General features: G+C 39.3%; 1 protein-coding gene across 1 annotated transcript in view; it reads left to right on the forward strand.

Annotated features, from left to right (window-relative positions):
• The window catches only part of SNX29 (sorting nexin 29), a 451,551-nt gene that overhangs the window by 112,975 nt on the left and 310,694 nt on the right, over nucleotides 1-27,882 (forward strand). The window contains 1 exon segment of the mRNA XM_073362374.1: nucleotides 25,498-25,580. Coding sequence (XP_073218475.1) covers nucleotides 25,498-25,580 — 83 coding nt within the window.

Consider the following 27,882-nt stretch of genomic DNA (forward strand, 5'->3'; position numbering starts at 1 on the left):
AGTCACCAGGCTGCAGCAGCTAGCCGTGGGAGCCTTCAGGAAGGGTCAGAACAGGGATAGGAAGAGGCGGGAGGATGGACACTAAGACCCAGGAGTGCCCCAAATTTTTGGGTGCCCTACGCAGCTGCGTATGCTGCATGTGGCTAAGGTTGGCCCTGCTCCTCCTCTCCGCCCCCAACACCTTTCATGCCAGCTGAAAGACTGACCTTAATCAAGATGAAGAAGATATGGACAAGGGAAAACATATTCTCAGATCCTCAAAAGCTCCAAGTCCAGGGGCCACAAAACACATGAGTGGAGGGAATTCATGAGAGGAAAGACAAAAGGAGAGGGAGGAGCATAGGGAAGTCCACCAAGACATTATGTGGCTCCTGAGACAGAAAGCACAAATGCTACAAAGGATTATGGAGCAAAATGCCCAGAACAGTTACAGTCAGCAGGAATTGTACTTCATAGACAAATTTATCTCTCTGGAGCCTGGACCGTATTGCCAGGATAGCATGTCACAGTATCCCTTCCACTTAACTCTGTTGTAAGATATGGTGAATTGCTATGACTTTGTGTACACTGACAACTGTGTTGTTCATGCAGGAACAGTCAGCGCCTTGTACTTCTTTAAATAGTTAAAACTCCTTTTAGAAGTATTTTTATTGTTTATTACTGCTGAATAAAGTTTTACTTTGAAAAATGAAGATATATTTACTTTGTTTTGCAAAACAGACATGTACAACCCTGCAAAAAATTAATACTCCCACCAAAATCAAAAGTATGTTAACAACTCATTTAAAATTGTTATACAAGCTAAGTACATGAATTCACAGAAACCAGCACAGTATGGTTATGGCACAGAGCCAAAGTATTCTTTTAAGGACTCCCTCAGCCATGAAGTACCTCAGTTTGTTCTTGTAATTGCCCTTGTGTGTGGCTGTTTGGAATCAGCAGTCTTTTCATTTTCTCCATCCACCCTGCTGGTAATGTTTCTCCCTTTGCTTCACAAATATTACGTAAAACAAACATAAAGCAATAACAGTAGGAATATTTGGCTCACTGAGGTGCAGCCTAGTCATGAGGCTTCTCCCATGTCCTTTTAGTTTGCCAGACGCACATTCAACACTCATCCTTCAGCTGCTGAGACAATAGTTAAATTTTTCCTTGCTGTTGTCCTGGTGTATGGCTCCACAAGCCACTGAAACAAAGTTTTGGCTGGGTCCCTGAGTATCACAACTGGCATTGCAGCCCCATCAATGTGAATGTGTTGCTCTGGGCAAAATGTCCTGCTTGTAGCTTTAAAAAGTTGGGTATTCCAAAAGATTAAAATATCATGCACCTTCTCTGACCATCCTATATTAATGTCATTGAAACATCCCCTGTTATTCACCAACACTTGCATAACCCTGGAAAAAGTGTCCTTTGTTCTCATGTGGGGGGTGCGGCAGAATCGGGATATATGTTGTTTTTATATCACCCTACCATGGCTTGGGAAGCCTTTTGCGTTGTCTGTCTGTTTCCTGCATGTTGCCCAGAGTCCTAGTTTTGTGCAGCAGGGCGTGCTTAATGGCCTTGCACACTGAAATGACGGCTTCCCCCACCATAGACTTTCCAATACAAAATTGACTGTCAGATGACCAACAGCAGTCTGGGGTTGGAAGCTTCCAGAGTGTGATCGCCACCTATTTCTCCACTGTCAAAACAGCTCTCGTTTTGGTGGGGCTGTGCTGGAGGGGTCAGATTGTGATGTAAATTTGGCACACTGTATGCTTGTTTCACTTACCCAGAAGTGCCTCTCCACCATGTGCATTTAGTCAGTGAACGCCTCTAGCACTTGGCAACTTTCATTCACTGCATCATTTGCTCTGAGGTTTTCTCATTTCTACTGTGGTACTTGTTGAAGTTCTGCAAGCACCCTCTCTCTAAGGGCTTGTCTGCACAGCAAGTTAGTGTGTGGCAAGCTAGGATGTGAATCTGCAGTTGCACTAACTTGCCACATTTACCTGCTACAGCCCACTAAAAGTTCAGTAGTATCTGCTGTTTCAAATGGGAGTGTGTCGCAGTGCACTATGGAATGTTTAGTGGACTGTAGCAGGGTCCACATGGCAAATTAGTGTGTGTCAGCTTAAAATACTGCAGATTCGCACCCTGGCTTGCTGTACATTAATTTGCCATGTAGATATTCCCTCAAACAGACACGAGCTCTGCTGATCTATTCAACATCCATACTTCTGCCAGTGAGATGGCGGAGAGATTGAGAACCGACACAAAAAACTTTGGGAATTTTTAAAAAATGGAGTGGAGAGAAGGTTATAGGATAGAAGAGAGAATTATGGGACTTGACCCCAAGCTCCCACAATTCCCTGAGAAGCATGCTGCTATTCCACAATTATTATAACATGGTGTCCTTCCCACACCTGGGCAGAAACTAGTCCCTTCCATTCCTCTCTGTCATTTGCTGCTCAAGATTCACTGTTCTGTCCTTTGTGCCAAGAGTTCTTAAAGTTTCTCTTGGATGCCTTCATTTCCCCACACTATTTGGTTTTTATTTGACAGCTTCATGGGGGAGTCTGTGCACTGGCATCCAGAGTACATGACCCAGATATGTCCAGTGCATCCTTCTGATTCTGGTAGAAAGAACTGATGGTTGGTGGCTTCTTGGATCTCTTTGCTTGTAATAATGATGTCAAGAGTCTTTTGTAGGCACTTATTTTTGAAGGCAGTTAGTTTTCTAACTGAAGTTTTGGTAGATTTCCAGCTCTTGCAGCCATAGATTAGTACTGAGACTACATTTGAATTGAAAATTCTCAGTTTACTTCTGATGTTCTATATCTTTGATTTCCATATGTTGTTTAGTATGCCTTTCCTATCCTTGATGTCACTTCATTCTTGAGGGCTCTGTTGGCCAATATAGTGCTGCCCAGGTAGATGAACAGTTTTCTTGATATTTTTGCCTTTTAATGTGATGGTACTGCTTGGCATCTGAGTTTTAAGGATGTTTGTTCTAGCATAGCTAATTTTGAGTCCTGCTTGGCTGCTTTTTGTGCCAGGTTGTGTCTGTGTTTGTAAGTTTTCAGGGGTGTTCCTCAGTAGTGCAATATCCGCACAGTTTAGGTCTCCTAGGCATATGCCATTTACCCACTCAGTACAAATATTTGTGTTGCTTACACACTTCAGTATCCAGTCCGTGGCAATGCGGAACCATGGAGATAAAATGCAGTCCTGTTTCATGCCTGTGTCCACACTGAACCAGTCTGAAGCACACGGTCTGGTTGTTCACCCTTACTGAGCACTTTGTATCTCTATACATGATGATATTGACAACTTTAGTTGGGATTCCATAGGATTAAAGAATATTCCATAATGTGTGTCTTGTGCAGCTTGTGAAATGAGTGATTACAGCATGTGATCAATGTATGAGTTATGTCTTTATTCGTTTCATTAGTTCTAAGTGCTTGGATTTTGCAGGTGATATTATAGGGAAAGGCTTGTTACTTTGTAATCTTAACTAGCTTTGAAATGAAGTGGGGTTTATCTAGGGTCTGGGAATGAAGGGAATCTTTTGACCCAAGTGAGTTGTTGAAGTCTGTTTGGTCTGGCTAAAGATCTCTATGAGAGATGCTGTAATTCCTTGAATGAGCTACCAAAAGCAGAATAAATACTGCCTTTGTAAAGGAATACAGGGTAGCTAATTGGTAGTGTGCTGTAGACAATCATTGGGAAGAAGAATTGTATTGGTCATCTTCAAAGAAAAAGGGAACAAAATTTTAAATTTAAACTATAGCTCAGAAGCAGACAGTGAACTTGTATGGGAAAATGAGTGTAAGGTACCCCTTCATTCCCTTGCATGGGTTACTCATACCATGGCTAGTAATGCAGGAGAGGAAGTACGCTCCGCAGAGCCACTACATTTTTCCCCATGCATGTGGGTGGGAGCGGACAGGAAATAGGTGAAGCCTTGACTGTGTCATCTTCCCACCCCCTCCAGCTCCATGTGGCGTCCAGCATAGCTTCTGTAATATGCTAGGGAACATATACTGCACCAGTTATACCTCTGATGCAATTTATGCCTTTGCTGGAGCAGTGGAGAAACTGGAAGGGAGATTGCTCCTCTTGGAGTCATAATCTACTTCCTGGGCTGCTGGGACAGTATAACAACATACTGTGGCATGCTCTGGGCTCATAGAAAAACCATATTAAGCCCTGTGTATCCTTGATATTTATATTGTATTTTTATTAACATTTCATCTAGGACTTTTTGGCTGTTTTTCCTTGCATTGTTCTTAGCCTGATTGCTCAGCCTGGGTATGGTATTATAATTCTCAAAGTTGCTTTTTCTGGTTGAGTTCCAGTTCCTGGTAGTGGTGCTGCCCATTGTTCAGGGGCTAATGTATAATACTGTACAGTTGATATTCTGTCAGGAAAGAATCTTAAAACCCTTTCTAATCTACATTTATGTAGAAAAAAATCCTGAAGTTAAATACAGCAATAATGGCACAATTTTCTTCTTCTTGCCCTCTTAATTAAACTATCGACACTCCAACGGGAAACCTGTTGGTGTCTAAAATCTTGGAACATTTACAGTATATGTGGAATACTAGACTTGATTCAATGTTTCAATCTGAAACAAAATAGTAACACCCCAGGTGATAGCTATCTGGTATGGTCAGTAAGTTAATCTACAGATACAGAGGAGTGTGTGCAAGTGCACATGTTGGCAGTTATCATATGAGATTCTTAGGAACTCTGTGTTGCAGCACACAGCCTGTAGCTGAAACTGACAAATTTAAGAGATGTACTTGCTTGGCATCTGGGGTGCCATTAACCACATTTGTGAATACACTTGAAAATTTTTAACTACTCACTTTGGGGAGTCAGGGTAAGGCAGAAATGTGTGTAAATGGGCTTTATGTTCAAAAGATGTACAGCAGTGGGGTAAGGCAAATTCTCGTACTTAATATTCACATTATAGGCTATGGGATTTGTATATTCATACCTTTTTGACTCATTTCTCCCACTGTTTTTAAATTTGCATTGACATCATATGGGTGAATCACATATTTGTCATGCACGTACTGTTTTGAAGAACAGATAGGGTAACAAGGCCTAAAGAGATGCTCACTTAGATTAAAATGCAAGAGAAATTTTTTGAAATAAGTTTAATAATAGAAATTGTTGAGTTCTGCTGACATATTGGGAACATATGTCGTGTTGATGGTGCTCTAGGAGTTGGCATGCTTAGATGTGGTAAAAATGTAGTGACAGTGTACCTTCCAGTGAAACAAGTGGTCACTGTGGTGCAAATAGTTTTGGACTTTAAATGTATTTCTTTAGTGGGTGTTTCTTAGAAATTCTTTTCTAGTATGACAGAAACATTGCCCTATATAGTGATTTTATTTTATTGTTTCCAACTACAAGTGTCTGTTTACTTTGTAATTTGTAATTGATGCTGCTGAAATATTGAAACAGTATATATAGATAGTTGCACATCTAGATTTTGGGCAAACTGAATGATTTTGTTACTGAAGAAGAGATGGAATAATATATATTGGTGGTGTGCTGTTAGGTTTTTTTAAGGTCTAGTTGCAATGCCGAACATTGTGCAGAATTGTGTAAAGACTATTACATTGGGTAAGATGAAGCTAAATGCCAGATATTATGTGATATGAAATTCTGGTACAGCTGGCATGTTATTACCAATTTTCAGTGTTAATGTTTGATCAATAATTCACTAAGTAGCAATATTCTGAGACTTCTTAAAATAAGCACAGACACTTAATAATGACTTTAGTGGTGTAATTTGTTGGCACAAAGTATTTCAGCTTATAATAGTTAATATTCATGGGCCAGATTGTTCCCTTACACATTTAAAAACTGTGGGAGGAGAGATTTTACTTAGATATCTATTGAGGAATTCCTTGTGGAGATTAATTCAAATTGTCCCATCAGGGGGCAAGAGAAATTTTTTGCCTTTACTGCTGGTTTATATTAGGAGCTACTCTATTTGGAAATTTTTAGGAAATTTTATTTTGATATTTATTTGGATGTATTTTAATGTAAGTGGCTTCCGTTGATGGCAAGAATAACGAGAGGAAAAGAACAAGAAAGTCAAGGGGGCTCGCCTCATTACATTTGTTTTTATTATTATTTGAATTGTGTTAGCCCTAGAAAGTCCAGTAAGGGGTCAAAGCTTCATTATGTTAGGCATTGTACAAATATGTAGTGAAACTTGGGACTTGCACTTGGTCTTGTACATCCTAGTTAAATACCTTAACCAGCAGGCTATAGAATTGTTATCCCTCTTCTTGCCTGGCCGACTGACTCTCCATTGCCATCATGAATGATGATGATGAATAGCCTCTTTCCTACCCTCTCCACGGTTTGTGAATCTAGTTCTCTTTTGCTTTTGTCAAAATGCATGACATGAAAAATGATTTTTTCCACTTGATTGAAACAAGGATTTAAAATGATTTTTAAAGGTATTGCTGCAAAGGGGAGATTTGAACCTGGGAGGCAGTGACCATGAGATGGTTGAGTTCAGGATCCTGACACAAGGAAGAAACGAGAGCAGCAGAATACGGACCCTGGACTTCAGAAAAGCAGACTTTGACTCCCTCAGGGAACTGATGGGCAGGATCCCGTGGGAGAATAACATGAAGGAGAAAGGAGTCCTGGAGAGCTGGCTGTATTTTAAAGAATCCTTATTGAGGTTGCAGGAACAGACCATCCCAATGTGTAGAAAGAATAGTAAAGTATAGCAGGCGACCGGCTTGGCTTAACAGTGAAATCCTTGCTGATCTTAACACAAAAAAGAAGCTTACAAGAAGTGGAAGATTGGACAAATGACAAGGGAGGAGTATAAAAATATTGCTCAGGCATGGAGGAGTGAAATCAGGAAGGCCAAATCACACTTGGCGTTGCAGCCATCAAGGGATGTTAAGAGTAACAAGAAGGGTTTCTTCAGATATGTTAGCAACAAGAAGGTGGTCAAGGAAAGTGTGGGCCTCTTACTGAATGAGGGAGGCAACCTAGTGACAAAGGATGTGGAAAAAGCCAATGTACTCAATGCTTTTTTCCCCCCTCTGTCTTCATAAACAAGGTCAGCTCCCAGACTACTGCACTGGGCAGCACAGTATGGTGAGGAGGTGACCAGCCCTCTGTGGAGAAAGAAGTGGTTCAGGGCTATTTAGAAAAGCTGGACGAGCACAAGTCCATGGGGCCGGTTGCATTGCATCCGAGGGTGCTAAAGGAGTTGGCAGATGTGACTGCAGAGCCATTGGTCATTATTATTGAAAACTCATGGCAATCGGGGGAGGTCCCGGATGACTGGAAAAAGGCTGATGTAGTGCCCATCTTTAAAAAAAAAGAGGAGGAGGAGGATCTGGGGAACTACAGGCCAGTCAGCCTCACCTCAGTCCCTGGAAAAATCATGGAGCAGGTCCTCAAGGAATCAATTCTGAAGCACTTAGAGGAGAGGAAAGTGATCAGGAACAGTCAGCATGGATTCACCAAGGGCAAGTCATGCCTAACTAACCTTATTGCCTTCTATGATGAGATAACTGGCTCTGTGGAAGAGGGAAAAGCAGTGGACATGTTATTCCTTGACTTTAGCAAAGTTTTTGCTATGGTCTCCTACAGTATTCTTGCCAGCAAGTTAAAGAAGTATGGGCTGGATGAATGGACTATAAGGTGGATAGAAAGCTGGCTAGCTCATCGGGCTCAATGTGTAGTGATCAATGGCTCCATGTATAGCTGGCATCTGGTATCAAGTGGAGTGCCCCAAGGGTCGGTCCTGGGGCCGGTTTTGTTCACTATCTTCCTTAACGATCTCGAGGACGGTGTGGATTGCACCGTCAGCAAGTTTGCAGATGACACTAAACTGGGAGGAGCGGTAGATGTGCTGGAGGGTAGGGATAGGATACAGAGGGCCCTAGACAAATTGGAGGATTGGGCCAAAAGAAATCTGATGAGGTTCAACAAGGACAAGTGCAGAGTCCTGCACTTAGGACGGAAGAATCCCACGCACTGCTACAGACTAGGGACCGAGGGGCTAGGCAGCAGTTCTGCAGAGAAGGACCTAGAGGTTACAGTGGACGAGAAGCTGGATATGAGTCAACAGTGTGCCCTTGTTGCCAAGACGGTTAACGGCATTTTGGGCTGTATAACTAGGGGCATTGTCAGCAGATTAAGGGACATGAACATTCCCCTCTATTCGGCCTTGGTGAGGCCTCATCTGGAGTACTGTGTCCAGTTTTGGGCTCCACATAACAAGAAGGATGTGGAAAAATTGGAAAGCGTCCAGCGGAGGGCAACAAAAATGATTAGGGGGCTGGAGCACATGATTTATGAGGAGAGGCTGAGGGAACTGGGATTATTTAGTCTGCAGAAGAGAAGAACGAAGGGGAATTTGATCGCTGCTTTCAACTACCTGAAAGAGGGTTCCAAAGAAGATGGATCTAGACTGTTCTCAGTGGTACCAGATGGCAGAACGAGGAGTAATGGTCTCAGATTGCAGTGGGGGAGGTTTAGGTTGGATATTAGCAAAACTTTTTTCACTAGGAGGATGGTGAAGCACTGGAATAGGTTACCTAGGAAAGTGGTGGAACCTCCTTCCTTTGAGGTTTTTAAGGTCAGGCTTCACAAAGCCCTGGCTGGGATGATTTAGTTGGGGATTGGTCCTGCTTTGAGCAGGGGGTTGGGCTAGATGACCTCTTGAGGTCCCTTCCAACCCTGATATTTTATGATTCTATGAAGGGGGATGATGTAGTGGCTTTAGAGATTTTAAAGGGAAGCACCTCCTTTGCATAAAGGGCACTGAGAGAAAGTGCAAAAGTACTTGTAGGAAAAATTCAGTAATGGTTAATAGGTCCTGTCATCACTGGTGGAGCCTGGGCAGGTGTTGATGGCTTAATAGTACATAAGAGATAAGTATGGCAGCATGGCAGGACTAAGCCAAGTATGGCCTTAAGAATGAGCCTGAGTAGATTTTGGTGCAGGCAGAGCCTGTGGAGGGATACAAAAGGAGGGTCTGGGTAATCAGGGAAATGAGGTAGGAAGATAACCATTCCAGCAGTGTTTTAAATGGGTTTAAGGAGGGCAAGATGTCAGAAAGGAGGATGGAGCTTGAGGTAGTCAAGACAAGATGACAGGGCCCTGGATGAGCCTCTTACCTTTGTGAACAGAGAGGAAAGGCTCAATCATAAAGATGTTTTACAGGAAGAAACATCACAACCTGAATGTGGCTTGGATGTATCGAAGATGACACCCAGATTATAGGCCTGAATGACAGGGAGGATTGTGGCATTGTCCATGGTGAATGAGAGTAAAGGGAAAGGATTGGGCAGGAGGAAGAGCAAGAACTCAGTTTTGGTGATTTTCAGCCTTAACTGATGGCTGGACGTAAACAAAGATATGTTAAAAGGCAGGCTGAGATTTTAGTTTGGATAGAAGGAGATGAGTCCAGAGTGAAGAGATAAAGAAGATATAGTAGAAGGTCTGAGACTGGTCATTCACACACCTCATTTGAACTGGAAGTACGCAATCAGGCTGCAGCAGCAGAGACCAAAAAAAAAAAAAAAAGCAAATACAGTAAAGTTGTGTGTTAAATATAAACTACTAAAAAATGAAGGAAAATTTTCCTTACCTTGTAAAATATTTTTTTTAAACTGTTTCTGTGCTTGTTTCATTTGCATTAAAATGGTGAAATGCAGCATTTTTCTTCTACATAGTACAGTTTCAAAGCTGTATTAAGTCAGTGTTAAATTGTAAACTTTTGAAAGAACCACCATAACATTTTGTTCAGAGTTATGAAAATTTTAGAGTTACGAACAACCTCCATTCCATAGGTGTTCATAACTCTGAGATTCTACTGTAGTTGAATTTGCATGTTTTGAAAGTTAGAGTGCACTTGAGGAGGATTCTCCAAATGAAACTCTGAGGGAGTAGTTAGAAATTAAAGCATATATTTGATATGATGAGTAAATATAGTTTCTGTGCAGGAATGTCATAATACTGTGCAGTGTGTTGTTTCCTATCTGAACCCTTTAACAGAAGAATAGGTTCTTTGGAATTAGACCTGAAGGGACATCCTCAACTAAAATATTAGACTTCGTTATGAAATGTTTTTGATCTGATACGGTTACAAATTGCTTCACACAGCAATGGGGACAGAAAATGTTTTTAAAGTAGGCAAATGTGGTTGCAGAACTACAAAATGGTATATCCACATACATGGAAGGAGTTGAAACTATTTTGAACTTAGTTTTTTAAAAATGATTAGATTTCAGGTTGGCCGTGTCCCTGAAGTAATTGTTAACACAAGCCAACTAACTTCTGCTGGCAATGCACTTTTAATTTTTTTACTAGAAATTGGCAATGTAGTGGGACAGATTTTTTCTGAGAAGTTACACTGCAAATCCATTATATTGTTAATTGGGAAAATGATCTGCATTAGTCTTGAAAGTCTATCAACTATATTGCTCCTTTTCTCCTTCGTCTTTCAGGACCAGAAATTGTGTTTTGAGTGTTCCTTAATTCTTAGAATGCCATCAGTCAGTTGTTGGGATGATTATTTCTTTGACTTTGATGTCATTTGTAATCTAGAAAGCTACCAAAATTTACCTTTCTCCACAGTCTATTAAGTCTAGAGAAGAGACTCATTTGCCCAAGGAAGTCTCGGCTGTGGATTTCTTTGTAAAACATAGAAGAATTCTTGGGTCATTTAAGTTAGAAGTGGCAGTGAACTCAGTCCTTCTCATGAAATATTTTAACTAGTTCTAGCTATTAACCATCATACTGGTTTTAAATGACCACTTAAAACATTTAAACTGGGCAATGGTGAATTGCTAGCCTTCTGGTGTAGTAGTGAACTTTTTGGTATCATTTTGTAAGCTGATCTTTGACTATTCAAAGAATTTTTCTGAAATTACATGCACACTGAGCCAGAGGGCTCCTTGAGGATGTCAACAATGTATTAATTGAGGTTTTTGCATTCTTTCTGTACAGTTTTAGATGAGGTGTCAAGCTAAGAATATTGAAGTTTACAATGAAATTGGGTAATCTTTTTCATGTGGGCTCAAATTCAAAGATGGTGGTGTTTACACTTCAGTAAATTGGCATCAGTGTGTCTTACAAACTGAGGGGGCAGAAGTGCAGGGTTGTAGCAAGAAAAGCATTGAAAAGGAGTAGGATGTAAGCTAAAGTAGGATGTGTGTGTGGAAATGGGGAACAGGCTGTGCTTTATTTTAAACCTTTTCATACCTTGTTACATCCTCCTGTTGCTTCTGCTACTGCTAGAAACCAATCTGTTCACCTCCGGTACCCAGCATGTAAATTACTCACAGGAGTGGTTCTTCCATGTACATCACTTCTGAATTTGGCATCCTGTATCCAGCTGTAATCTAGTGTTATGCTCATTCAGAAACAGCTGTACTTCAGTGTTGGATTAAATGATTCCTGTATCTTGTTGCTTATAAATACTGTAAATATAAATACTGCATCCGATGAAGTGAGCTGTAGCTCACGAAAGGTTATGCTCAAATAAATTGGTTAGTCTCTAAGGTGCCACAAGTACTCCTTTTTTTTTTTTAATAAATACTGTGGTATTCTTCAGGATGTAAACATGCCGATAAAAATGCAAGGAACCATTTTTAAAAGGTGGCATTCACAAGGTCCAGCTCACTTTAGACTAAATTTTTACACAGTTGTTCTACTACCCCATAATTTGTCATTTGACAATACAATGAAGTCAGTCAGAATGACTTAGTCATTATCTAGAACAATACCATTTTTGGCAGCCAGTCATAATGTATATGCTCTGTTAAACTGAAACTGTGTACGTGATTTAACTTAAAACAAATGTGTGTAGAGACATAGGAGAACAATAAAGTTTCACCTTATTGACCTGGGTTCTGAAAATTATCTGAACTGTCCTTTATTCAGAGACTTCTTTCTGCTTGTTAAGTTACTTGTAGTATGATGAAAAGTGGGCTTGTGCCATTCCATAAACCACCACTGGATGAGTTTAAAAATGAATCCACAAAGAGAAAACAGTTTTTGTATTCTTAAACATAGAAAATCCAGTGAAATGTAATATTTCAGAAGGAAGGTGAGGACATTGCCTGATCTTGAAAAGATAAATATGAACACTTCATGTTCTGACAGATGTGATATCTATGCCAAGAAAAGGACAGGAGAATCTTGTTAAACATGCTCCTGTGTGCACTTCGTAAGACTGTTAGTCTTAAGGTAGTGAGAAGATGGAATTGCTTTAATGTTGAAGGTCAGTCAGACAAATTAACCAACAGGCTGTTTAGTAGACAAAGTCCATACTACAAAGGATATTGCAGGAGAAAACAAATCACCTTGTCTGGCATTCATACTTAGTATAAACTCTCTTGAATGGGAAGACTACTGTGAAAACTTTGAACACGAAGCGCAAGTACACTTTATATTAGGCCCTGATCTATGCCATGTTAGCCAAAAGAAAACAGTTTTACAGCTTTCCATGCATGCAGTATTTTCCTTTGTGGCAAACTTTTCTGTTAAATTATGCCTTTGTTGCATTAGCAGTCATGTTTAGTGGCGTGATGACAGGCTCTACATGCAATCCCAAGAGTTTTATGATTCCAGTTAATGTTGTCTTTATACCTCATATGTATGGATACGATTTTGCCATGGTAAAATTAGGCAAAATTCATGGAGCAGTCAGGGTAAAAATGTACAAAATCAGGGTATGGTCGCTGCGGGGCTGAAGTCAAAGCATGAGCCCCGCCATGAGGGCGCTGAAGCTGAAGAAGTCATGGCAATCTGTTAAAGTCCCGGAATACTTTGTGATCAAACCATATCCTTACTCATACGGTTTGGCTATATGCACAATTGAGACATTTGTACAACATTTTTTTCATTCCAGTTAATTTACTAGATTTATGTAAAACTATATAATAATTTGAAGCTTCTTAAAAATTGTATGTTGTCAGCAGAACAAAATACATATTTGGATTTCTGAGTAAATCTTGGATTAGAAGCAAGACAAGTGTTTTCAGTTCCTGATAAAGCACCGATTAACATCCAGTATTACTGCTAGACATTTATTCATTTAATTAAAACACTCTTCAGGCCAGAATAGTTTAGATATATAAAAGATTACACTGTGTTATTCTGTTCCATTCTTACCTTACAAAAGTAGATTTCTGACCTGAAGATGATTTTTTTAAACAGTTTATGAGAAAATATTATGTGTAGTAGATAATCAGTCTAACTCGCATGTCTTTACCATGTAATTTTGATGATTTAAATTGTTTTAGACTAACTTGCATTTGCACTGATTTTTGTACTGACTAAAGCAAAAACTCTCTAAAAATTACAACATGAATCATAGTAGCAAATTTATATTCTTTCCAGTGGATAATGGTTGAAAAAATTATCAAAGCAGAAAGAAGTACACTTCTCTAACCTCTATGCCAAATTTGCCAAAATATTCTCTTTAACAATTTCCTTACCTCCTTTATTTTCAGTGAGCACTTTGGAAATTTATTTAGACAAGAGAAGAGAGAGAGATTGTTCTAGTGAAGACAAAAAACAGACAATGCCAACGTGTGTTACAGTAGAACTACAGTGGTTGAAAAGTTGGAGACTTTATGGTCACTAAAATTTTTAATTCACTTGAAAAAAATTCAATTAACAATATACAGTGGTATTACTGAGAGGGCATATACCGCAACTAAGGGGCCAGATTTCCCATAAAGCAATAAATATATGGTTCTAGGAGCGTTGTGGGAGAATTGGTTTTAAAACAGAGACCAAAAAGTGGACTCAATTTATCCAGATTGTTAGTAGCTCAGATGTCATTTAATGTTACGAAGATATCATTCGAGCCTTTAGACATATATCCAGCAATAGTAGGAGGAATACAATTACTTTAAGTAGTTTTTAAAATAATAATCTTAAAATGTAACAGAGATCTGCAAGAATTTCCGTAGTTTTTCACAAACTACAGCATTTCTCAGCTTCCCTACCTGTATACATCTGAATCTATACTCTAAATATTGAAGTTGGGAAATGCTGTAAACAGCATTGTATATAGCCAATGTGTTTGATTATTCTTCATAAACCAAAAATCCAAGACAGACTCTAGAGCTAAAGCATTAGCTGGTTTTATTTTATCTGTATAAGCAACTACTGTGCACTAAAATTTCTGAAGAAGTAAAAAAAATCTTGTCTTTAACATAACGTCCAAGAAACTTTTTATGGATAGGTAAAAATGAGTTTTTAAATAAATCATCTGTGCTCAATATAAAGGCCAAAACTGTAGCAAATATTTATTTGTATCAGACTGTTGCCAAATAGAAAATAAAGCAATGAAAAAAACTGAGAAATGTATTCCTAAGATATGAGATGATTGACATTACTTCAGAGTTAAAATGCCAAAAGCTTAATTAGTTGTGCGTGTGAGTATTCGTAAGGTATAGCATTTAAAAGAATAAAGTGCATCAAACCAAAAAGTCTTGATGTTCATGTACATTACTAATTATATTTGAATTGTTAATGATTCGTCTCTTAATTGATTTGTTTCACATTCATTGAACTGGTTAATCAAAGTGAAACATGATTTGCATGATGTAGTTGGATATCTTTAGGGGCATTACACCTGACCTAAAAACTTTTACATGAGCAACTAAAAAGCAAACAAAAATTCAGCAGCCATCACAAAAAAGATTTTAAGCATGGCTATCTGACATGTGATATAGATATTAACTACTACATGATATTTCCTGGGGAAGGCCTGTGATTCTGATTGGGATTTCAGGAGTTACCTGATCACAAATTATGAAGGTGCTAGTCATAGTTCCACAGTTAAGCTTGGGCTGAGATTGTTATACTTAAGGCTGTGTTTCAACCTTTTTATTCTGCATGAAGAATGCAACGTATATGCCCTCAAATTACAGTATTTATTCTTTTAATACAGAAGGATTTTAATGAGAATCTACAAGTTAATTGGTTTGAGCTAAAATTAAAAGCGAGACCTTTAAATTAATGGTCTCAGACCTTTGTTTTTGTTTTTCTAAGTGATCTTAATAATGAAGTAACACGAAGTCTTCAAACTTTTCACATAAGTAAAATTCATTGAAATCTTATGCATAGACTACATATGAAACAAGGTTGTAATTAAGCCAAGTTATTAACTATTTTTGTATCTAAATGTTATGACAATATGGAAAAGCTCAGGTTAACAGCTCGGTTTCCTGTTAAGTACGACTATTGTATCATCAGAGGTATCTCAATCAACTGTCACCCTTCCTTATAGCTATTTGTATTGCACAGTTCTTAGTGGTTGTTATAATCAGTGATATGAGGGAGACTGGACACATGTCAAGAGTTCTCATTAGTACATTCCTTGAACCCAACTGTCACTGTTCCTTAAGGTTCCCTGACTATATCCGAGCTTGGACATGAGTGCTTGAAAGATTCCTCACTGCACTGCTGTCTTGTGCACCAAGTCTGTGCTGCCATGAGAGCTGAGATGGGAGTATGGAGAGAGATCTTGGTCTCCCTAATACTGCACTCTTCCCATAGTACAGGCCTTCTGACCTCAACTGTATTATGCACACCGCTGCTTCTCTCTGACCCCATCCTCTTCCCCTGCCTCACTATTCTCTCATATTCCCACTTATTTCTATACCCTCCTTGTATGCAGCCACTTCCACCCGCTTCTTTGCTCCCAGCGGAGCTGTGATGGGTGATGAAGAGGTTGAGAATGGATTCATTTGAAAAGAATAGGCTGTATGTAATTAAGGGAACTGTAATAGAAAGACAGTCCTGGAGGATAAGGGGTTAGAAAGCAGCTGCCTTATGGTATGTCTACGTTAGTGATTATATGCGTCAGTGTGCGTGACCAGACTCCCCCTATTTTCTGCACCTAAACCCCAGAAGGAAGTAGAGGGGTGAGTGAGCTAGCATGCCTGAGAGGGGTGGGTAAGTACGTGCCTCATCTGTGGCATGGTCTCGTATCTGTGTAAGTTTGCACATGGATGAGTGTAAGGGACATGTACCAGGTCTCAAATTTCAGTAGTGCTCTACCCCATTCCCACAACGCACTGAACCTTTTCTTCCTGGCCCTTTCCCAATTCATAAAGGTCCCTGTCCCTCCATTTTCAGTGACAGTAGCACGTTGCACTGACCATATCAGAACAGCTTTCCTCTGCACTCTTTACAGGTCAGTACAGGTGAAAATGGATTCTGCTCGTAGAGCAGCTGCTTGGCCCCTTTCCCACACCTGCGTGCTGATCAGTGTGTGGTTGGAGTACACCGTTGTCCACCATTTCTCTTGGAGTGGCAGAAACATTCACCTGTACTGGGAATTTTACAAAGGGCTGGAGCAGGTGGGGATTCAGCAGACTCTGGCCCAGTGCCGGGAATTCATCAAGTACTTGAGTCTCATGTACAGAAAGGCCAAAGACTCGAACAATCATGCTGGGAGGGCTTGTCATACATGCCCCTTCCATGAGGAACTGTCACGGCCTCCAAGTACAGACCCAGAGGTGGCTCATGATTTCCATCTCAGCCCTGCTGGCCTCATTGCCTGATGGATGCTGATGAGGGCAAGGAAGCAGGGGGGACCATGGAGGGTGCCTCAGAAGACCTGGAGGATGAGGAGCATACGATTCTGTACCTTTACTTGGAGAAGCTGGTTGAGCAAGACTCCCCAACAAACCTGAGGAGGACCCTGAGTAGTGGCAGGCACCGGGACCTGAGACTGATAAGTTGCAGTGGACCCGCATCCTCCCTGCAAAGTCCCCTCTTGCTCTGGTGCGGAATTCCTGATTTTAAGATTGAGGGCTTTTGAAGTACTGTGCACTGACTCTTTCTCCCTAGACCACATACCATGTGTTGCTATGTCTCTGAACTGTTTGAATTACAGTGCTGAGAGCATGCCATTGTCATGTCCTAACAAAACTCCTCCAACTTTCCCCTCCCCATCCAGCCCCTGCTCTGCTCTATCCCAAAATGGTCCCCAAGCAAGACACAGTTATAGATCAATGATTTTATTGATGTCTGATTAACAACTATTATGCATTTGGCTAAAGATATTTCTTAAGAACAGACTATTAAGGAAAAAATCTTTGCCCCTGTAACACACAGTCAGGTGTGAACTGGGGGAAGGGGTGGGTTAGAAGGGTCCCAGTTGGGGATAGGACAGTTGTGGAAGACTCACAGTTGCAGTTCTAAAGTTAGTAACAGCTGTCTTTTGTCCCTTGGAAGATTACACAGTTCAGTGCTTCGTACAAACAAGAGCCATGTGGACTTATGGGGTGGGGTAGGATGGGAAGTGGAGGGATGTGGGGTTAGGTCCAGCAAGGAAACGGAACACAGCTGTAGAACACTTTGGTTGTCTGAGGAAAAGTTAGTCACATCAGTCCTTTGCCCCTTGGAAGATTACAAAATTTTTACCATCCCTGTCCCTGATGTCTGGTCTCTGTTGACACGGAGTCATGCTGCACAGGCTGGGGGACATGGGAATTGGAGAAGGATCCAGCTGGGCAATGGAATAAACACAGTGCATTGTCACTTTGCAGCAGAGAGGTGAGTGGTTTATTGTGCTGAGCTGAAACTTTAAGACACTACATAAAGTTGCAGTGTGTCTCTTTCTTTCCCTGTCCATTTCACTGTTGTTATGCAGGCACAAGGACAGGATTTTCTGGTGTTGCCGGAGTGGGTCGGATGAGCAGTGTTCGTGGTTTGCATCTCCGTTTGCACAGAAACTCTGTATGTTAGCTGAGAATATAGTCAATTTCCAGTTGAATTGCCTGCCAGTCCTTTAAGCATATTTAGGCAAATTTCTGGTATAGCAGAAACTCTAGCTGAGTCTTGAGATTCAACAACCGTGCAAATCTGCTTGTTCAACCTTCATAGTTGACCAAACCCCTCCATTAAGCAGTATGTAAAGGGGTGAACATTAGCAGAAACATCTCTCTAGCATAGATTGCTGGATCTCTTTCACAAGACTGGAAGACTTCTCTCTTCCATTTTGGTACCTTGAAAAGTGCCATGTTCTTTAAAGACTTACCAACATCTGGAGAAAAAATTGCAAACTGGCACATAGGCCCTGGAAGGTACTGCTCCTCTTCCCTCCCCATGAGACACTATGAACATTTTAAATTTTTGAAAACATTAGTATGTGTTTTACCACTAGAAGCTTCTGCTTCTTCCCCATGGGCTGCAAAAGTTGTCTGAAAAGCAAGGATAGTCCAACAGTCGCATTTCTGGAATGCTGAAAAGTATCAGAATTGTGGCCTTCTACAGCAAAGTTGTGTTATGTGGGAGGATTTCTCAGCTTCTTCCAAAGGAAAAAAAATATTATGCTACTTTTGTCTTTGAATTGGCAGGACCTTTGGTACCTAAGAGGGAAACCCTTTGGCAAGGAGGGCTGAAGCAGTACTCCAGAGACAGCAGAGGCAGATGGAGAAGGACCCTGGAAAAGCTGTTCATAGAGATGGATAGGAGAAATCAGGAGCAGTTTGAATTCGTCAGGGCACAGCAGGGCCAGGCTCTTTAGCAGTAGTCGCTGCTAATGAACTGGTTCATGGAGCAGGAGGCCAAAGGGAATGGAAGCATTCGCTCCTGGAGAGGCTTATTGGACCGGTGCTAAATGGGTTTGGGGTCTGCCAGCTGCCAAGGCTACTGAGCCAGTTCTTGAACAGCAACTGCCTCCTGCTCCTCCAGCTGCCACCCTGATTAATTTTTTATCACTTGTATAGTCATTATTATTGGCGTAGCTTATCTAAATTTGATTGTTTCAGTGTATTACAGTTTTGGAACCTTAGCTATTCAGAGTTGACATGTAATGTAGGCGAGGAATTGCATTTGATTTGTAGAATTTTCTGTTTTGTATAGAGTATTATATGTATATAATGAATTAAAAGGCCAGGTACATTATACTAAGTGCAGTCATATTAAGAATCATTTCAGTAGTAGCGTTTGCAAAATTTTGACACATTTATATTGCCAAAATACATAAAGATGGAGTAGTTCTGGGTTTTTTTGAGTAATTTTAAGCAGTCTTTCCTCAAGTACTAGATCATCTAAGATAAAATGGGGATAGAGATAATTCAGCTTCAGAATTACTGCAGAAATAGAGATTTTTAACTATTGGAAGACTTGCATTCACTGCTTACTTGATGATTCTTCTTCCCATGTAGTTTTAAAGAAAGGCAATATGAACAGTATTAACTGTTGCTAAGGTAGTATGGGTCTGTGTGTCATTAATAGTTATTGTAAAAATAGAATGTCTGTCTTCAGCAAAGCAATATTTTATACATGTGTTAGAATGAATTTCTTACCATAACCATTCCTTTAAAACAAAGAAGAGGCTTGACACTGCTGTTGAAAATTAATGCCCTATTTAAGCTTTATTAGCTATGTTTCATTTTATAGTCTTGGAAACCATGATTCTCACATCAGTAATGAGGATCTAGTGCTACTGCAGGCACCACCCTTGCAGCTCTGTGACAAACGTGACCTCTGACAAACTCACAGCCTTAATTATGTGCTACAGGCAGAGAATAGAAGGGACCAAGGTGCACCAATGCCCCAAACCCCTGTAATGGCAGGAAACTAAGTGAGAAACAGTAGAACCTCAAAGTTACAAACACCTGAGTTAGGAACCGATCAGTCAACCACATACCCCAAGAGCTCTTACTGCAGTGGTTCTCAAACTTTTGTATCGGTGATCCCTTTCACACAGCCTCTGAGTGCAATCCCCTCCTTATAAATTAAAAACACTTTTTTTTATATTTAACACTATTTTCAATGTTGGAAGCGAAGTGGGCTTGGGGGTGGAGGCGGACAACTCGTGATCCTCACGTAATAACCTTGTGATTCCCTGAGGGGTCATGGGAATCTCTTAGTTTGAGAACCACTCTCTTACTGGGATGCTGTTTCAGAACCTTCTTCTGATTTCCAGCTTGAATTTGTTCATAGCCAGTTTATACCCATTTGTTCTTGTGGCAACGCTGTCCTTTAACGTAAATAGCTTTCCCCCCTCCCTGGTGTTTACCCCCAATGTTTCTCAGCCTTCCTTTTGCTAATTTAAACAAGCCACATTCTTTAGTCATATCTCATAAAATAGGCCCTCCATTCCCCTGGTCATCTTAGTAGATCTTTTCTACACCTGTTCCAATTTAAATTACTCTTTCTTGAACATGAGTGAGGAGAATTGTACACAGTTATTCCAAGTGAGGTTTTACCTGTGCCTTGTACAATGGCATTAATAACGTCTCTGTCTCTGTTGGAAGTGCCTCACATGATACATCCTACGATTGTCTTTGCATTTTTTTTGCAGAAGCATCACATTTGCGGCTCATAGTCATCCTGTGGTTGACCCACACGCTTAGATCTTAGATTCTTTTGTTGCTTCCAGCTGATGAAATAGCAGAAATTCTTGTTACTAAACCCTAAGTTCATGACCTTGCATTTTGACCCATTACATTTCATCCCGTTTCTGTTACTCCAGTCTTCAAGGCCATCCAGTTCTTCCTCTATAATATTCCAGTCCACCTCTGTATTATTGAATCCTCTCAACTTTGTATCAGCAAATTTCTTTAACACACTCCTACTTTGTGTGTCTAGGTCATTAATAAAAATATTAAATAAGATTGATCCCAAAACCAGTCCTGGAGGAACTCCACTATAAATCTCCTAGTCCAAAAGTTCACCTTTGAGCACAGCCTGTTGTCTTCTTCCTTTTAGCAATTTCCTGTTTTTTCTTGGATTGCTGTTGGAATTTTAATATTTACTTTGCAATGTGCTCTGTTCTTTTGCCTATAATGCATTATAGTCCACTAGTGCTTCATGACTATTTCTGACATATTTTTACTTTATTTTTAAAGCAATACTGTTACAAAGGCTGAAATTCCGTAGTCAAGAAAGTCTGTAATTGTTTGATTTGCCTTGGGGAAAATTTACACAGGAAAAAGCTAACTATATCATTTAATTATAAAATCTTGTGAAGCTACAGTATTATCTATGCCAGTGAAATTAGCTTTGAAAAGCATGTTTTCATAAAAGGTTAATAACCACTGAATTTTTGAAATACAAAATGTTCACATTTGTTAAAACTTTGAAGTATATTTTATATTTTTTGTTGTGGTTGTCGATAGTTTTGCAACTGTATTCCACCTCCTACTATTTGAATCAATTTCAGACTGAATATTAGTTTGACAAAAATCCCCCTTGCCTTTGAGATGTATAAAAGCTGTCACTCTTTATACTGAAATGTAGGTTTATGCTATATTTGTCTAACCATCCTACTAAAGAAGAGAGTTTGGAAAACGAATCTGTTTTGTCAAAAACAAACTTTGTCATATTGTCTACACAAAAATGGGCAATTGTGTGTAATTTTGAAAAGAACGCCCCCTCACCCGCAAAATTAGTCACCTGGCTAGTTTGTTTATATGTTGCATACTCAAATAAAATACGCGGGGGGGGGCGGGGGTGTGTTGAATTAAGGTTGCATGAGGAATCTTAGATCGGTCATTTCCTAACTTTTTTTGCATGATTCCCTTATCAATTTTAGCATTTTTTAAACATAATTTTTGTGTGTAATTTCCTGGGGTTTTAAAAAAGCAAACTGAAAAAAAGAGAATTTCTATCGTTCGGCACCATATTGACATCTAGATGGGTCGTCATCAGGGTTGTAACCTTTCGATCCACAGCATAGACCTCTGGCAGTTGAGCTAACAGCCTGATAGCAATAGTATCTCGTTGTCCTCTGTGGGCCAGACATTGGAGGGAGATGAGAGGCACACTTTGCTAGTGGGTTTCACAGCTATTTACTGACTGCAGAGGAATACTTGAGAATCTTGGGTTCTGGAGGAGAGCGTGCTTTAGTGGGAACAGACTTTTCTGCCTGTTTGTTCCACCTGCCTGACATGTGTTCCTGTCTACTCCAGCCTGTCCTTATTCCAGTCCTGTCTCTTGCCCTTTGCCCACCCCAAACCCCACTCCTTGTCCCACTCAACTTTGTCCAGCCAATCTGTCCCTTCCCCACACTCCCTAGCTCCTTTTCTGCTCCCTGTCTTCCCTCCCAGTTCCAATCAAAGTTCCCTCAAGCCTGATCTAACACATTGAAGTCAATGGAAAGACAGTTTCAGTGAGTGTTAAATCAGGTGCCAAAGTGTTTGTGCCTTGAGATCCTTAGATAAAAAGAAATTCACACAACACAGGGATGGGTGCTGTGTTAGAATTTAGATGGTTGCTTCTGGTGTTATAAAATAAATGTTCAGGACTAATAAGTAATATTAGGCCGATTGATTTACAAAGAGACACATTTGAAAATGAGATGTGAACTGAACTATGGTAGCTTGCTTTAAATGGTCTTAAATATGAAATCTTATATGATTTAACCACCTTCGTGAAGTGAGTGTGTACTTTGGTGTTTTTTTTTTTTTGAGAGTGCTTTGATGCAATAATATAATTTCAATATTTTTAAATAGTATTAGTTTCTCAGTATAGAGAGATTCCCTATCCATCTTCCCAAACTTAAAAATGTACCTTTAAGATTCTAGTGTTTATCGTGCCTTGCGATTCCTTTGATGTTTAAACCCCCTAATTTGAAACTGAATATAGTTAGGTCTGCACTGTTAATGACAAATGGTTCCTCCCTGATTTGGTATAAAATATAATATTTCCCAAGAATGAGTTACTTAATCCTGTTGTCATTTAGTACATGAAATTAAACAATATTTCTGTGTTTTCTTATTCTAAATCTCACCTTTCTCGTTTCCATCTGAAGAAAAAAAGACTTGTTTTTGTAGTTAACATATTTAGGAAATTAAAAATATCCTAAAATGCATAAAACTTTCAAGGACTTTATTAAAATGTCGTAGTTAAGTAATGAATAGTTCCTTCTCCATGGGATTTAGCAAACTCCTATTAAACTGAGGTTGCATTGATCAGAAATCTGACTTGACAACTGTGTGGCCTTTAAATAAAGAATATAGCAGCAGCCTAATTTTCCAATAAATTCCTAAGGGTTCTGGTCTCTTTAATGTTCTATATTGTCATTTTTGTATAGTAATAATTTCTTAAGATAGTCCCAAGGGAAAGCCCTCCCTTTATTTTAACAGTGCGTGTTTAAATTACTGCAGCTGAAGTACGGATTGCTTGATGGCAGTACAATTGGGACAAAATAAGTATGACTTTCTCAATATTTTTATTAGATGGTGTCACAGAAACTCGAGGCTACAGTTAAAATTTCTATTGTTACTCTTCTAGGCTGAACTTGATTGGGAATCTAGCAGAATAATTGGATTTACTTTCAGATTCAAATGCAGTATTTGATGCTGCAATTGTGGGATTGCAGAATAATTGGAAATTGAAAACCTTTTCCTCTAGGAAAGTGGAAGCAGAAATGAACTTCTGTTGAGGCCAGATTAATGGTGAGAAAGTAAGAGCGTGCTTACTTTTGCTGTGGAGGCTTAAGTCTGCTTGCTGTGTGGTACAGGATTAAGTGCAATTCCTGGCACCTAATTTCATGCTATTGACAATATTTAAAATAATTCAAGTAGTGTGTTTCTGTCTAGTTTTCATAGCCCTATATCAACTCTAAAAGCATGTTAAAGTTTCAAATTCATCCTATTTCCATTGGCACTGCATAATTAGATAGAAATTAGCCATTTAAAAAAGGTTAATATAATATTGCATTCTCCCATTAATGTTCCCTTTCCTCATGTTGCATAACAAATAATTAAGAGTTCAACGTAATTTAGCATTGACTCTTTTGATGGTATCTTTTGGTGGCATAGTGCTATTAGCTGGAATGCAATATGCGGTCCTTTATGTTTTGAGTGCGGTGGAGGAGGATCTTGATGGGCAGCACTCCTACAGAAGATACCCTACTGTAGGGACCGGAGAGGACTGTCTACTGGGATAAAAAGAAAAGGAGTACTTGTGGCACCTTAGAGACTAACCAATTTATTAGAGCATAAGCTTTCGTGAGCTACAGCTCACTTCATCAGCTCACGAAAGCTTATGCTCTAATAAATTGGTTAGTCTCTAAGGTGCCACAAGTACTCCTTTTCTTTTTGCGAATACAGACTAACACGGCTGTTACTCTGAAACCTGTCTACTGGGATAGTTGTAGCTCTTTAAAGTTTTTTGGACTGCCTCTTTTGGATTGCTATTTGGACTGCCTCTTGCCTCTGAGGCATTGCATACTTTCCCCCCTAACCAGTCTAGCTGCCAAATGTTACAATTAGCTTGGTTCCTCTAAGGGAGAATGTGCTTCCAAGGCTTTTCCACCTGGTATATCTATTTTAGAAAAGCAATCTTTCTAAACAGTTGAATCTGCATCTCCATTTCTACTTTTCTGTGGCAGAATGTTCTGCATGGCCTCACGTTCTAAATCTGTAGTTTGAGAGAGTGACAAGTGTCTACTATACTGAAAAAAGCCTCTTGTTTTGAGGGAAGTATTGGGAAGCCAAGTCTCTTCTTGTTACAGGCAGAGTTTACTTCCAAGCCACTTGCAAAACATTTGCAGTATGAAGTGCTTTTTATGCCATGTTGAGTGAGATTATCTAGAAGCTTTATTACACAAGGGTTTTCTGTATTCACTTCCTTGACAAAGTTAAATTCTGTTTCTTCTGTATAAATGCTTCTATTGAATTAATGAGATTGAATGAACTCAAAGGGGTGGCTGATTTATATCTTTGTTTGAAATTCAGGCTGTTACAATCCTTTTCTATTTCAGACCTTAACTAAAGCTTTTAGTGTCATTAGTGGCAGCAAAATAGTGGGACATTTAAATATTTGCTTCTCTCCAATTGAAAATAATGAGGATGTAGAAGATAAACTTTGAAAAATAGAATAAAAATGTGTAACTGACACTTTACTGCATTTTTCTCAATTAGCAGCTGTACATTGAAAATTACATTCTGAATAGTTTTTTTTACAAAGTGGGCTGTCAGTCTCTTTCACTAGTACAGTCAGTTTCAAGTTCTGAATTAATTATTTATTTGTTCAGCAGTAAATACTTGGACCATAGGAAAAAATAGAATAAAATAACTCGTATGTAAAGTGAACTACTGCTGCATTTCTTTGTTTATAGTCCACCCTCAATTATTAACCAGCTATACTTTTGGCATGCAAGCCACGGTCAGATCTATGATGATGGTGGATATGTGGTTAGAGATGCCTAATATAGACAGAAAGTAATGTAGAAGCTGTGGGTTATAAATTATTTAATATATTGTATTGATTGGCCTATATTTCACTTGGCCACACATTCCCCTCATGCTGGAAAACTAGTTTTCCTATTGCAGTGTTACTGATGTATGTGTTAGATACTACCTTTGTGGTAATTCTCTTTACAGGTTACTGCTTTTAGTTTTGAAGATAAAACATAGTAATATTTATGAATGTTTATTTTTATCATTTGTTTCATGTGTGAAATGGGTTATCTTCTTTTATATTTGGTAATGTACTAATATTTTTCTCTTACTGTTGTACCTGCAGGGAGAATGAAGTGCTGAAAGTACAACTCAAGAAGTATGTAGGAGCTGTGCAGATGCTGAAAAGAGAAGGTCAAACAGCAGAAGGTAAGGAGAAAATGAGGAGAGAAATCTGTACAGGGAAGACACATAGCATATACCATTCCATCATGATTGACAAAAAGATTGCTGTCCATTAGTGAAGAATATATTGATTATGAGACATCGTAGAAAATATTTTTGAAAAAAAAAAGGCAGCCATGCATTTAGTATGAAATATTTTGGCTAATAATAATGTAGAAAGAGGCGAGCTGTTACAGTTGTTTGAGTATTTTAGATAACTAAAATTTTTATGTTTTGCTAAGTTGGTGAGGTACACAATCCACAGAGCCCAAGATCAGGTGTCTTTTTTGTTCCATTATTATTTATACTACTGTAGTGCCCAAAGCATGGTAGGTGGTGTTTAGACTTGTAGGAAGACACAGTCCTCTTAAGAGCTGACAGTTAACTACGTCTCTGTCTAAAGTGGTCATCATTTCTACAGCTGAGTTAAGTACTGTCTGAAAATGCTTTTTGTTTTATGCTTATTTGTGACTTTGTGCTGTAGAAAATGAAAAACTAACTTGTACAACTAAAAAAGTTTAAAAGAGCACCTTGGAGAGTGCTTCAGCTGCAAGTCCAGAGCAAAAGGACAGTGCTTAAGGCACTTAATTTTCTTTTTTGTCAGGGACTGTCTTTGTTATATTATTACAGTGCATAGTACAATAGAGTCCAGGTTCATGATGAGAGCTCCTAAACTCTGATAATAATGAGGAAGAAATCTTTAAGTGGCATCTCCCAATCTGGGAGATGCTGCAAGGCATCCTCACTACAAGAATAGGTCTAGGTTACTTCTCCTTGACAAGACAATTTTTCTCCATTAGGAATATAGATAAAAATGTTGTCTTTTCACTTTTCAAGGAGAGGAGCGTCAAGATCTCAGAGTTTTAGAATTATATTTATATATAAGGTGATGGCACACTTTTGAGATATGTTTATATGAACTTGTACCCATTATGTTGACAGAGGAATGGTTGTAAAGAAAGATGATTGACTAGATTGATGATGATGATTCAGCTTGGGAGTAGAGAGTAAGTGTTTTCTATTTCAGATATTTGGGAAGTGCTCATAGTACTATGCTGGAGACCATTTAAATACCTAAATAATTGCCAAACTAGGGAATATTTTTTGGTAGTCCAAAAAATGTATGATACAGTAGAACATTGATGTTTACATACACTAATCTTATGAGTGACCAGTTAAATGAACCATTTTTTCCTAAAATTGATGCCAGTGAAGAACACATTGACATCCTTTCACATTCTGATGCCTTCAATGCACTGGACATCATCTTGAAAGACAAGACAGTGATGCAGTGCATCATACTGTCATGTATGCATCATGCCTACTGTAATTTTGAGATATTCAATATTACAGATTTTTGTTCTGTTTTATGACCTCCTCAGTATCCAGTTGGTGCCTATAATAAAGACTCTGCTGTCGTTAGAATGGGGCAGGTTTCATCTCCAGCAAGCTAACATGTTTGTAAGCTTAGTTTCTCTGATGTTATCGGTGTTCAGTAAAACCCTATTTTATTTTGAATTAAGCAAATTGTGGCTAATGAGGAGATCAGGGTGTTTTTAAACGTTGTGTTGTTTTTTGTTTCCAGTCATCCTCCTCCTAGTGGCACACAAAATTCCTCAGTCTATTTGGCCCTTGATAGAATGTGGGCGAGATTGGTGTGGGAGTCAGCATTGATCTCTTTATAACAGGGGTAGGCAACCTAGGCCACGCATGCCAAAGGCAGCACGTGAACTGATTTTCAGTGCACACACCCTGCTTGGGTCCTGGCCACCGGTCCGGGGGGCTCTGCATTTTAATTTAATTTTAAATGAAGGTTCTTAAACATTTTAAAAACCTTATTTACTTTACATACAACACTAGTTTAGTTGTGTATTATAGACTTATAGAAAGAGATCTTCTAAAAACCTTGAAATGTATTACTGGCATGTGAAACCTTAAATTAGAGTGAATAAATGAAGACGCGGCACATCACTTCTGAAAGGTTGCCGACCCCTGCTTTATCATATCCTTAAAAACGTGTATGTGCGCCAGTACTAGATCTGACTTGCATTAAGCTCAGAAGTGTGGCTTTGATGAAAGGTTTAATAGTAAGGTAAAATGGATACCTAGAAGACTACACTTTTCTTGGTAAAGTAGTTTCATCCTCCAGTAGATCTGCTGTGCTTACACCTTTAAATAACTCATAGAGGTTGATTGTGAAGCTTCTCCCATTTGTCACATGTATATCATATTGTTCTATAAAGGGACATTTGGAGAAGCTGAGATTTGTTTGATTTTTTGAGTGTCC

Source organism: Lepidochelys kempii, chromosome 10 (genome assembly GCF_965140265.1).
Source record: "Lepidochelys kempii isolate rLepKem1 chromosome 10, rLepKem1.hap2, whole genome shotgun sequence".
Lineage (NCBI taxonomy): Eukaryota > Metazoa > Chordata > Testudines > Cheloniidae > Lepidochelys > Lepidochelys kempii.